Source organism: Cucurbita pepo, chromosome 2 (genome assembly GCF_057944985.1).
Source record: "Cucurbita pepo subsp. pepo isolate OVF chromosome 2, ASM5794498v1, whole genome shotgun sequence".
In the NCBI taxonomy this organism is placed as follows: domain Eukaryota; kingdom Viridiplantae; phylum Streptophyta; class Magnoliopsida; order Cucurbitales; family Cucurbitaceae; genus Cucurbita; species Cucurbita pepo.
The window spans coordinates 16,204,219-16,216,446 of record NC_141799.1 but is presented as its reverse complement, the minus strand read 5'-3'; the positions used below and the strand labels follow the sequence as shown (position 1 = coordinate 16,216,446).

At 38.7% G+C, this 12,228-nt stretch overlaps 2 protein-coding genes across 12 annotated transcripts; both read left to right on the top strand.

Moving 5' to 3' along the window:
* Positions 1–696: 696 nt before the first annotated feature.
* LOC111788549 (AT-rich interactive domain-containing protein 4) lies at positions 697–7,012 on the top strand. Of its 8 annotated transcripts, none has more exons than XM_087121403.1 (15): positions 703–1,043; positions 1,181–2,017; positions 2,110–2,295; positions 2,454–2,507; positions 2,654–2,742; positions 3,188–3,464; positions 3,599–3,655; positions 3,859–3,890; positions 4,100–4,235; positions 4,320–4,493; positions 4,686–5,324; positions 5,613–5,750; positions 5,848–5,946; positions 6,164–6,361; positions 6,476–7,012. In XM_087121403.1, the coding sequence occupies exons 2-15, from the start codon at positions 1,868–1,870 to the stop codon at positions 6,599–6,601; spliced, it is 2,355 nt and encodes a 784-aa protein (XP_086977529.1). In that variant the 5' UTR covers positions 703–1,043; positions 1,181–1,867; the 3' UTR covers positions 6,602–7,012. The 8 variants fall into 8 exon arrangements, with proteins under 8 accessions (XP_086977532.1, XP_086977530.1, XP_086977529.1 ...); XM_087121402.1 differs by having other exon boundaries at positions 1,115–2,017; XM_087121401.1 differs by having other exon boundaries at positions 1,108–2,017.
* Positions 7,013–7,937: 925 nt separating this feature from the next.
* On the top strand, positions 7,938–12,175 carry LOC111788963 (ubiquitin-conjugating enzyme E2 34). Of its 4 annotated transcripts, none has more exons than XM_023669565.2 (11): positions 7,971–8,192; positions 8,814–8,957; positions 9,210–9,330; positions 9,609–9,663; positions 10,177–10,215; positions 10,409–10,472; positions 10,595–10,656; positions 10,733–10,772; positions 10,936–10,963; positions 11,078–11,169; positions 11,638–12,175. In XM_023669565.2, the coding sequence occupies exons 3-11, from the start codon at positions 9,274–9,276 to the stop codon at positions 11,912–11,914; spliced, it is 714 nt and encodes a 237-aa protein (XP_023525333.1). In that variant the 5' UTR covers positions 7,971–8,192; positions 8,814–8,957; positions 9,210–9,273; the 3' UTR covers positions 11,915–12,175. The 4 variants fall into 4 exon arrangements, with proteins under 4 accessions (XP_023525335.1, XP_023525333.1, XP_023525331.1 ...); XM_023669563.2 differs by having other exon boundaries at positions 8,814–8,979; XM_023669567.2 differs by lacking the exons at positions 7,971–8,192; positions 8,814–8,957 and adding an exon at positions 7,938–7,964.
* The last annotated feature ends 53 nt before the right edge of the window (positions 12,176–12,228 follow it).

Sequence of the window (12,228 nt, the reverse complement as noted above, 5' to 3'; positions counted from 1 at the left end):
TAAAGAGGAAGGAATTGGGCATAGAGGGGGCGTAGAGGAAGCATTGCAGATGCGACAAGGACATACGACAAATGGGTGACTGCCAAATGATAAAAGACAAAAGAAGGGGAAAAGGCAACAACAATGGATTGTTCAAAGCATGCAGTTGCCCAACTAAAAACACAAAGCCTCCTCACTCATCCAAGAAGCTTCAGTCAACAAAACTGCCACACTCCCAATTACATCTTCCATAAACAACAACCTGCTTACTCTGTGTCTGTGTGTACAATCTTCATTTTGGTAGGTTTTCAAGGATTTTCCGATGGTGTGATTCACCACAGAGACTGCGACGGAGAGATTATTTGCCAAAGATGTGATGGCCAACACCATCGCCAGAAATTACTTTGTGAAGCACGTCTATATAGATTCTCGTTTGAATCCTCAAATATTGTAATAGCTTTTCTTTATTCAATTCAGTTATGTAACGCCTCGTGTCCAAATCCATTCGTTTATATAGCAATCATATTCTAAGAATTATTTTCATTTCAATTCATTTATGTACTTATTCGAGAGTCACATGAGGAAGAAGGAGAACAAGCTCAACTAACTTGACGAAACTAGAAGAATCTGTCAGCAATCTAATCGACGATGATTAAAAAAAAAAAAAAAAAAAAAAAAAAGAACAGTGTTTATAGGCACCCAATTAACGCAAATTTCTGGATTTTGATCTCTTATGCTCTGATATTGTTTATAACTTTCTCAGAAGACAACCACAATATGGCCATTACCAGTTTTAATGAAAACCCGTGGGAAGTAAATTGGAAGGCGATGGCGACGTGTTTTCTTGATTGGGTTCGAATCGGCTGTGATATAAACGCTTCACTTTTCTTGGGTGTAATGTGTTTCGAAATGTATGACTTCCGGCTTCGAATGGGAATTTTTTGATCTGACACCCACTTATTTAGCAGAAAGGAGCTAATTATTTGGATTTAATTTTGGCGACCACTGTGAGAACTTTTGTTTGATTTTCGTGTTTATTGCGTGGAATGTGGACATGGAGAAAGGTAAGAGTATTTCTTATTTCTATTTTTTTTTGGAGAGATTTTTTTTAATGATGTGAATTTTAAGGGCCTAGGGTACGCTTTTCGGGCTTCAGTCTTCTATCGCTGCCCAACAATTTTCCCCTTTCGCATGAATTTAGGGGCTACGGACTGTGTCTTGTCGTCGATTTTTCTTGATCTCATCCCGCTGGATTTTCAAATTTCCTTGATTATTCCCATTGGGTCGGTGGGTTCTTCCATTTCTGTCGTCGGAGGCGGTGAATTTCATTTTGCTTCTTCCGGTGGAGGTTGGTTCGTTTATTTTTGAGGTTTTCTCTTATGGGTTTCGCTTTGGAGCTTCGATTATGATGGTTTTTGTGGTTATCCTTGAAGTGATTTTGCTCAACCTGCAGCTGAATGTATTCTTTGCTCTTCCACTACATGTTGATCACAGTTGTAGATTCTTAACAGATAGGGTTTGAGTTCTTAATAAGTTCTGCATTCTATTTTTGCATTAATTTTGTGGTGAGGTGGGTGAGTTTTAGGGTTTAACTGTTGGTCCGGTAAAAATTAGAGGTTCTGGACGGCTTTGATTTTGATCTTAAAGCCGTTTCTGAGGGGCTTTGGAATGATGGCATTGTTTCATCCTCAGAATGAAAATTCAGGTTCTTTAATTCTATGTCATGTCCAATGGATATTGGTCTCCGAGATTTTTAACTGATTCCAGGGTGTTGGTGCTCTGCTTTGGTGAATGTTTGTGTTCTAACGGTTCCTCGAGGAAGTGGAAAGGTCTCATTGCTCAAGGAACTTCGCTTAATGCAATTTTCTCCCGATTATTCCTGTAAATCATGCTTCATTCCATAGGAGCTGCGAGACAAACTTGTAGCTTACTTGCTGTTACCTGTGGAAGATTGCCTAAAGTAAAATGCGAGGAGGATGTTGCCGAGCATAATCTGAAATACCCCTTTCCAGAATTGGCTTCTTCCGGACGATTGGAGGTGCAAAACTGCATTAGTTGTCATTTATCTGCAAGTTTCCTACTCGATTAAAGATGGTTCTTGTCAAAATATTGAACTGCTTGAATCTGCAGGTCCAAGTTCTAACAAATCCAAGCAAGAATGAGTTCGGTAGAATTGTCGAATCATGTCAACCGAGCTTTGTCTACTTGCAAGGGGAGCAACTTGAGAATGACGAACTTGGGTCGTTGGTTTGGAATGGTGTTGATTTATCTCTTGAAGATTTATGTGGACTATTCGATACTGCATTACCAACCACCGTATGCTCTGTCTCCCTTCCATAATTGATCAACTAGTACTTTGCTTAACCATCTCATTTTTTTCTTCTGCCCATTCACTCCTTTGTGATGAGGTTGGAGGAATGGATTTGGTTAGAGTACATTCATGTTTTGATAATTTAATTCATCTATGAACTCAGGTGTACTTAGAACTCCCAAATGGAGGCATAATAGCGGAGACTCTTCATTCTAAGGTGATTTCTATGATGTCCTTAGACCACCACTTGGATTAAACTATGTTCTTGATATGAACAATGAGGGCAGCCCATATGTATAACATTCGTGTGTGATGTCTTCTTTGTCGAAGGATGTTTATTGAATCAGATTCATCATTGTGCAGGGAATTCCTTATGTCATATATTGGAACAACACATTTTCATGTTATGCTGCTGCTCATTTCCGCAATGCATTACTTTCCGTGGTGCAGAGGTACTTTACATACTTGAAGGCTTTTCCCTACTTGCTATTAGATGGACTAGAATTGTGTTGTTTTAGGTGTCTATTTACCCTTCTTCATGGATTCAAAATACTTATCTTGACATTTAGTTTAGGATAAAAGCTGCTTTGTGATTTTCATATTGTGCTTCTTATACTAGCTCACATTACTGTGGAAGTTGTTGTGGGTAGTGTTTTTAAGAATGTAAAGCAAGTTAAAGAGCAATAGCCCTTTTAGGGCTTATGTGTAAGATGAAAAAAAGAAAACACAAGCCAACTAACTTGTAAGTGGCACTGTTAGGCCCTCCCCACTTGTTGGGGGCACTTATGTTTTGCATGTATTGCCTTCCGTTTACTTTTTTGTTAAACTTTTGTACTTGTGTCTTTGGAGGGTGTTAAATATTTGATTTTTATGTTGTATTTCACTTGTGGGCTGCAGTTCATCTACTCATACATGGGATGCTTTTCAGCTTGCACATGCTGCTTTTAGGCTTCATTGTGTGGGGAGAAATTATGCTCTTCCTGGGAATGCTGACGATTTTAGGAGTGATCTAGAGCCTCAACTTATTGGAGAACCTCCAAAGATTAACGTAGAACCGCCTGAGCTAGATGCTGGTGAAGATGAAGATGCTTCTTTAGAAGCCCTCCCTGTTATAAGTGTACATGATAATAATGTGACCATGAGACTTCTCATCTGTGGATTGCCTTGCACACCGGTAAGCAGTTTCCAGGCGTTCGTCTTGTATTCATGAGCCATTGGGTACACCTGCATATAGGTGTGCAGGAACGAGTACCCTTTCAATTATGAATTATTTTGCATGGTTTTCCTTATAGTTTTCATGCTTTCTAGGATGCGTGCTTATTGAGATCATTGGAGGATGGCCTTAATGCCCTTTTGAATATTGAAGTACGTGCCATTCAAATTTTGCAATTTTGCTTGTTTTATAGTTTGTAGGAGTTGACCAATGACATTCTTTATGTTTGACATTATTCGTTAACATTTTCTCAATGAATGGACGATGAAGATCTCTATGAACTGTTGCGACTTAAGTTGTTTTGGGGGCATTCCCATCTAACTGTCTAAGTTTTTGGTTTTTATGGGTGATACAGATACGTGGGAGTAAACTTCAGGGAAAGTTCAGGTTAGCTTCTTCTTGGTTAGACTTATGTTGAAATATATAGGAATATTTTTGGTTTAAACACTTGGACCGCTTCTCACATCGGTACGCCAATTTTATATTTTAACTCTCAATGTCATTATCTAGGATATGCCTTCTTGGTAGGAATTAAATCTTTTGTTCAGTGAATATCTGTTGTATATGCTATTGATGCTTTTAAAAATATGGTTCAGTGCTCCTCCGCCACCTCTTCAAGCAGGATCCTTTTCTCGCGGTGTTGTGACAATGCGATGTGATATAGTGACCTGTAGTTCGGCCCACATCTCAGTATTGGTGTCTGGTAGTGCTCATACTTGTTTTGATGATCAGGTCTGTTTCTAATTTGAACTATTTGACCCGTTGGTAATTGTTTCAAATAGGAGTCTAATGCCTAGATGCTACTAATTATTTCAGCTGCTGGAAAAACATATCAAACATGAGATTATTGAAAATAGCCAATTGGTTCATGTCATGCATGATTGTGAGGGCAACAAACATCACATGCACAAGCCTCGAAAATCTGCTTCAGTTGCTTGTGGGGCAACAGTTTTTGAGGTTTCGATGAAGGTTCCCGCTTGGGCATCACAGGTCCCCATCCCCTACTTAAATTAAGCAGAAGCTCTACTTTGATATATTTTCTATTAAAAAAAAAAAAAAACAAACGTGGTTGATTCATACGATCAATGAAATGTTGATGTCTGGATTTGTACTTGTTGAATAATCCAATGTCGCTTTATCTATAATATATTAATATCAATTTGTTTACCATTGGATGCTCAGGTCTTGAGGCAACTAGCACCTGATATGTCACATCGGAGTTTAGTTGCACTTGGCATTGGGGGAGTTCAGGGTTTTCCTGTTGCTTCCTTTGAGAAAGAGGATGCCGAGCGGTTGCTCTTCTTTTGTTCAAGGGACGAGAATGATAAACATTCAGATCAGTTGCTTGTAAGTGTACTGCCACACTGGTTTAAACCACCTACTCCTAGTAGAAAGAGAGTGGAACCAAGTCAAGGAATGAGGAATACTCTCTCTCATGACAGTCTCGCATATGCAAATATCCCTTCAGTTAGAAGAGTAGGTAGAGAGGAGCCTGCCCCAATGAATGGGTTTAAGGCACCCTTACTCCCGGCTAGGAAAAGATTAAAAGTAGCCACCATGAGGCCTATTCCACTTGTGCATAGGAATAAAATGAAACTTTTCTCTGGATGGACTGAAGGAGATGGTAATAGTGGAGGCCAGCCCAAGGCTAGTTTGCCCGCCGTTACCCCGTCCAAGCATGTAACTGTAGGATCAACTTCTGCAACACAAAGAAAATCATTTTCAAGCTCATCTCAGTCTAAGCAGCAAATTATTCCCTTAAATCCACTACCTTTAAAGAAACATGGCTGTGGAAGAAATCCAGTTCAAGATTGCTCTGAGGTAAGTTACTATGATCAGTGAGGTTTTAGCTTAAGAGGTTCGTGGATATCCAGTTATTGGCAGTAAATATTGGAACTATAAAATATCTCTGCCTTAAAACGTGGGTGTCCATCATGTCAATGAGGAAATCCATGACTAAAAAGTGTTTTTGGTATTTGCCTTCTCTTAGGAGGAAAAGATCTCAACTTCATGCTATATGTTCATACACATTTTTTCAGAAGTTTTTGTCTGAACTGATATGGATTTCATTCTACTGTTAATAACATTTCTGTTCTGCTCTCATTGCAGGAGGAGTTCTTGAAGGACGTTATGGAGTTTTTACTACTTCGAGGACATTCACGACTTATTCCTCAAGGTGGAGTTGAGGAGTTCCCAGATGCCGTACTCAATGGGAAGCGTCTTGACCTCTATAACTTGTATAAGGAGGTATGGTCATTGAATTTTCCAGAATAGTATATTGATTCCTCCTGTCTGGTGTTTTAACTATGGAGACCCGTTTTGAAAGTGTTGCTCTGGTCTGTAGGTGGTCACCCGAGGAGGTTTTCATGTCGGCAATGGTATCAATTGGAAGGGGCAGATCTTCTCTAAGATGCACAATTACACAATGACCAATAGAATGACTGTATGTACAGCAAACCTTTTCTCATGGATTTGTGACCCTTCTGATGCTAGATGAAATATTTTTCGATTTTACTAATTTCATATGTTGTAAGAAGTCGATCCTATATGTTCTCACAGGGTGTTGGAAATACATTGAAAAGACATTATGAGACTTACCTTCTAGAATATGAATTGGCTCATGATGATGTAGATGGAGAATGTTGCCTTTTGTGTCGCAGGTTCGTCAATTTTTTTCTACTGATTCGTTCACTTACATGGTGAAACATGAAACTGATAATTGTAGCAACATCACTTTCTTACCATGGGATTTGCATCTGTTCAATAGTAGTGCAGCAGGGGATTGGGTGAACTGTGGTATTTGTGGTGAATGGGCCCATTTTGGGTGCGACCGGAGGCAGGGTCTTGGTGCATTTAAGGTATAATTTCCGACCACCTTGACATAAATTCTGGGAAATCTTGGGTTCGTGAGGCGTGGAACTGCATGAGTGTACAATATGGTTAATCTTTTCTCTGTGATGGTCTAATTGCAGGATTATGCCAAAACAGATGGGTTAGAGTATGTTTGTCCACATTGTAGCATTACAACTTACAAGAAGAAACCACATAGTGTAGCAAACGGGTCTCCGCAAGGAATAACAAATCCACGGGTACCTTGAGTCATTTTTGGTCTTCGTCTCAGATGGTTCGATTGCACTGTCATTTTTTCCGCCTATTCTTATCCTGCATGAGAAATTAATCATTGTTTGGATTCGTAGATGAGTTTTATTTGAGGTGGTGTGCTGCTAAACCATTAACTGAAGAGTAAATTTATGAGACTCAGGATGAAGAGACTGTAGGTGAAATAGGTTCTTTTTTTTTTTTACTCTTTCTCTAGGTAGTAGTTTAGGAGGAAAGTTAGTTAGCAGCATGGCAGTTCATAACTTTAGCAGGGGCGCTGTAAAATACGTGTATTCTTGTAGCTAAGCCATGAGTGAGTAATGTATTTTAACGAGGATATATCCAATTTACCATTTTTTTTTATTGTATAATATATATGATAGTCCAACAAAAGTAGATGAATTTCAAAATCTGTGCAGATGATGAAATGAAACGCTTCGCCTTCCATTCATTTCCATTTAGAATTCTGAAAATTCTAGTTTTAGTTGTTCATGGTTACTCCAATGGAACCGACACATTCCCCAACACATTCCCCAACACATTCCCCTACACATTCCCCAAGGCGTCTATTCTGTATGACACTGAACCACTTCAGTTGGGAAGTCGAGGCATCATCAAGCAATGGCCCTTCCCTTCCTGCTCCACCATTTATACTTCTCACTCCGGCCTTCCCAATCACCGATGAGAGTTGGAGCAATGGCAAATGCACAACCAGCAAAGCCCGAACTGTGCAAGGAAGGAGGAGACAGAGACGAGATGCTGATGAAGGAGCTGGCTGATACATGGAAATGGAAGAGATGTCCGCATTGCAAAATTTATGTTGAGAAGATCGGAGGCTGCGTCCATTTTACTTGCAGGTAAGGTTTGTAGCCTTATTTTTTTCAGAACTTTTTGTTGAGAATTTTGTGAAGCAGTTTTATGTGAAATTTGTAGGTGCGGATCAGCATTTTGCTACGGCTGTGGATCTAAGTGGGTTGATGGCCATAGTTGTTGTTTTAGTTAGAATTTGGTTTGGATATTAAGAATATGTGGCGTATAAACACACTATGAAATTAAGACTTCACTATTTGAATGGTAATGTTCAAAACAAACAAGCTTTTATCCTTCCACAAACACAAAAATCAAAGCTTTTTAGAATTATTAAAACCAACAGCATTCGTTAAAAAAATAAAAATAAATAATAATAATAATAATTTGAGATGCACAACTGAGCGAGCGTGTTAGGTTATTTATTTCTTAATTATAATTTAAGCAATTACTTGAAGGGGAAAACTTTTGGGTGGATTTTGCGAAGAAAGCCGCGAAGATAACTAATTTGAGGGGGTGCGGGTGTGGCTTGGCGAGGGAGTCAACAAACTCAGGGTGCGCCTCTATTCTCCCCCAATTCACATTCTTACATTTTGTTCTATTCTAAGTCTGCGTCTCGGTTTTGTTCTGTCCCCAAACGCAGCGCCATCTTCCTCTCTTAATTAATTGCGCGCCTCTCCATTTTCTCTCCCGATCCTCCACCGCCACCGGACCTATTTACTCCTCTCAATCTGACCCCGACCCTTGTGCTTAAAATCCCCAACTTCGACGATTCCATTTCTGGTAATTCCCACTCCATTTCACTCTCGATTCCCTCTCGCTGGGGTTTTCATTTCTGTTTTATTTTCCCATCGGTTTCTCTGTTGTCTTCGTTTCCTTTTCCCAGTTTAATTCGTCCTTTTATTGTTTATGGGTGATCCTGATCTGAACATGCGGGGATTGGGTTGGGTTGGGTTGGGTTGTGGTTTGAGGGTCTGGATTACTTATAGATCGCAGATTCTATTTTAAAGAACGAACAATTGAAATTTGAGAGAATTTTAATGCGTCGGGGGATTTGCAGTTTCTCAATTGCCACAAAATTTCCGTGCTTGCGCTTTTAATTGCATCATTCGTTTTATTATTGTTTGGCGGGCGGATGAGTATATGATACTTCCGATGATCCTGTTGGAATTTTGGAGCACGTAAAAGAATTTCGCTGCGATTGTTCTGTTTCAACCTTTAACAGTTTTTAAACTATCTTGGATCTGTTTCCCATGTTTTTCTTATCCTTCGAGAGTGAAATTTTAATTTGCTTTTCTACCGAGTCAACTACTCTTAATCGCAAATCACCCATTAATTCAATCATTCTGCTCGTCTTTTATGAAATTTTAAATGGAAAAGACAAATGATGCATTAAATATGAAGGATGAATAACGAAGGGCATTGCGAGCTGCAACGGTGAAATGTGACCTGAATATCAAAGAATTACTAGCAATTGAATCGGGTGCTGACTATGCATTGCGTTGCTTGTTCCCGCAGTTCAGAGATAGCCTGCTTTGTGCATCGAAAGTCTTGTTTCTCACCTATATGTGTATAAAGTTTATATGTCCATACGTTTTCTGTTTAAAAGTTTGCTGCATGTATCAACATCTTGAACTAAAAATTTCACATTGTATGCCTTCTGGTTTAGAAATATATATTGTTTCTTTCGGGGTTTTAAAAATAAAACTGCTTCTGTATTTGGGAAAATAATCATTTACGGCGTTCATCGGTTCTTTCCAATAGTTTTGTTTTTTGCCCTCTTTTTATGACACCTCACAGGCACTGAATCTGAGGTTGAAGAAAGAGCAATAGCAGTTGATTTTCTTTGTCTATAGCTCGTGGAATGGCAGATAAATCATGTATCAAGCGGCTTCAGAAAGAATATAGGGCTCTTTGTAAAGTACGTGACTTTATTTTTGTTTTCTATTGTTTGGCTTTCTTGTTTTTTTTTAAATACTAATGTTACAATGCATTCATTTACCGGATAAGTTATTTATTGACCAATCTTGACAGCAAAACGTTAGATTGGTGTATATCTTATGGCTGATTTCATAAGTCTTTTTTTATTACTCGAGAAATTTAATGTTTTAACTCTTGCTCTTCATTTTTCATGCTGATGTGTAGACATGTTTTTGTATTTGTCCCCAATTGCTGACTCTGCTATTTGTAAATTTTTAGGAGCCTGTTTCACACATTGTTGCTCGTCCCTCTCCCAGTGATATTCTTGAGTGGCGTAAGTTGTTCCTATTGATATTGTTTTGGTGTTGGTCATAGTGCTCCTCATTTTTGTGTGCATGTAGGCTACACTAACGAATTTTTGAAGTTGACTTTGGTCTAGTTTTTAATTGATGCAAAGTTTAAAATGACAAGTTTTATCATTTTGTGTGTGGAAGATTGAGAAATAACTGTGAGGACATTGCGATGTCGAATAATAGTTAAATTGTGAGTTATTGGCTGAATGGTAAAGTTGGGGTCTTCAGTTTATTCTTTGCTAGGACTGCACTTACCTTTAGCAATAATTTGTTGGGACTTGAGGGTTTGTAAGTATTGATAGCCTGTTCCATGGCATAATTAGATTCTTATTTTTCTTAATGTTTTGCATCAGCTTTTTTTTTATCTCAAGTTTCAGCTTCTAGTTATGTGATTTTATCTATCTTATTTTTTTTTACTAAAAAACATGTGCTCTCTGCCCATCATTTAGACAGTTAAGTTTGCGTATTAATTATTGAATGTTGTCCTATTTCAGATTATGTTTTGGAGGGAAGTGAGGGGACTCCTTTTGCAGGTGAGTATGTTTTTACTTTGTTCCCTTGTATTACACAGTCGATACTTTTATCAATTCAATCATCAATTTCCTTTCGTGATTGTCTGGTTCAAGATTACTTTAAGTTTGCCCTTTGATTTACACTGGGGTATCAACTTCTTTTTCTTAGTATCGTTATTAGTATTTTATTGAAATCATTTTAAATTTTTTTTAGGTGGGTACTACCATGGAAAGATTAAATTTCCTCCGGAGTATCCATACAAACCTCCGGGAATCAGGTATAAGCATCTTGGATGTGTATGGTAATCTGGAAAATATTTGGGAAGAGAATAAATAAGTACTTAGCTTTTTATCTGCTTATCTTTACTGTGATTTCTGATCCTACTACGACAATTTGCAGCATGATCACCCCAAATGGTCGGTTCATGACTCAGAAGAAAATTTGCTTATCTATGAGCGACTGTAAGTTTTGAAGTTTAAAGATGATCATGCCTGCTTGTCGAGATAAATGATTCTAATTGACATGATCTGTCTGCAGTTCACCCAGAAAGTTGGAATCCTATGTGGTCTGTCTCTAGGTGAGGCATAATCCTTCTCATTTTTTTTTTCCCTGAGGTGTTACAATTCCTTTGTAGTACCGGTGTTTTCTTCTTCTGCCAAAATTTTATTCAAGTTAATAAATGGTTGCTTGGTATGGGACTAACTTTTATCATGGTGCACTTTTTTTTCTAACTATTGTAGCATCCTAACCGGGCTTCTTTCATTCATGGTGAGTAGATTTTGGCTCTTGGTTCATTTTGCTTAATAGGAGGTGGCTGTTTTTGTGGCTTTATCTGTTTTTATTATCTATTAATTATGAGAGATGGTCTACTTTCTTATGTAGATGGACAACAGTCCTACTACTGGCAGCGTGAATACTACTGCTGCTGAGAAGGAACGCTTGGCTAAGGCTTCTCTTGCATTCAATTGTAAAAAGTAAGTCAATTCGCCCATTGTGCAAGATTTTGTGTCCTTGAACCGCTGAGGTTCCATCTGCCATCCACATTCCCTTGTTATGTAGGCTTGCTGGAGTTAATGACCTAGCCCTTAATAATTACTGGAAATGTGGATGGGCCATCTCTATCTTTAAAAAATCACCATCTCATATTTCTCGAGGCAGTAGCGTAGTTTTACTGGTTTTCATGGAAACACGGAGACGTGCAACAATGATTATTCTACTTTAGGCCGTAAAACTTGGGCGTCCTTGAGTGTGTGAATTGCAAGTTATCTTTCTTGAATTTAGATCTCACTTACTTTATTGGCATGTTCCTTGCGAAACCATTGTTTATTCTTTTTCTTTTTCAACCACCCACCATCAGTTTTTTCTTCTTTTTTTTTTTTTTCTTGGGCACGACTTTGATGATAATCCATTGCGACAAAAAAAAAAAAAAAAATCTTTTACAGCCCAACATTTAGAAAACTGTTTCCCGAGTACGTGGAGAATTTCAATCAGCGGCAGCAATCGGAGCAGCTTGTTGCAGAGGTATCACCAAAGCCATCAGTGGAAGGCGAAGCTAGGAAACTAATTGAGAAGGTGAAGTCCATGGAAGGGAACATAAACAAAGCAGCAGATGGAGACCACATGAAAAGAAATCGGAAGCAGTCGTTCCCTACATGGTTGATGTTGCTGCTGTTCTCGATCTTCGGTGTCCTAATGGCATTGCCTCTCCTTCAACCATGAAGCTGGGAAATGGGAAGATTGCATAGGTAATGGTAGAAAGACTAGCTGCTTCTGGTTGTGCAAGTCGAGGATGCTCATATTTTTGCATGTACTTCACACACACACAGTGTCTGTATAGATGGTCTGGTGTCTGTCTGTGATGTGGCCTTCACCTTACTGAGAGTCTGTTATGTTTGAAATAGTCGCTTGAAAACCAAACCTCTTTGTTTGTCTATAAATGTTTTTGTTTAAATAATATTATTAGCTGAGCGTGACGCTGCACAGGGCTCCACCGCAGAGTTAGTGTTTTTCTTTTTAGATTGGGGAAAGATCCT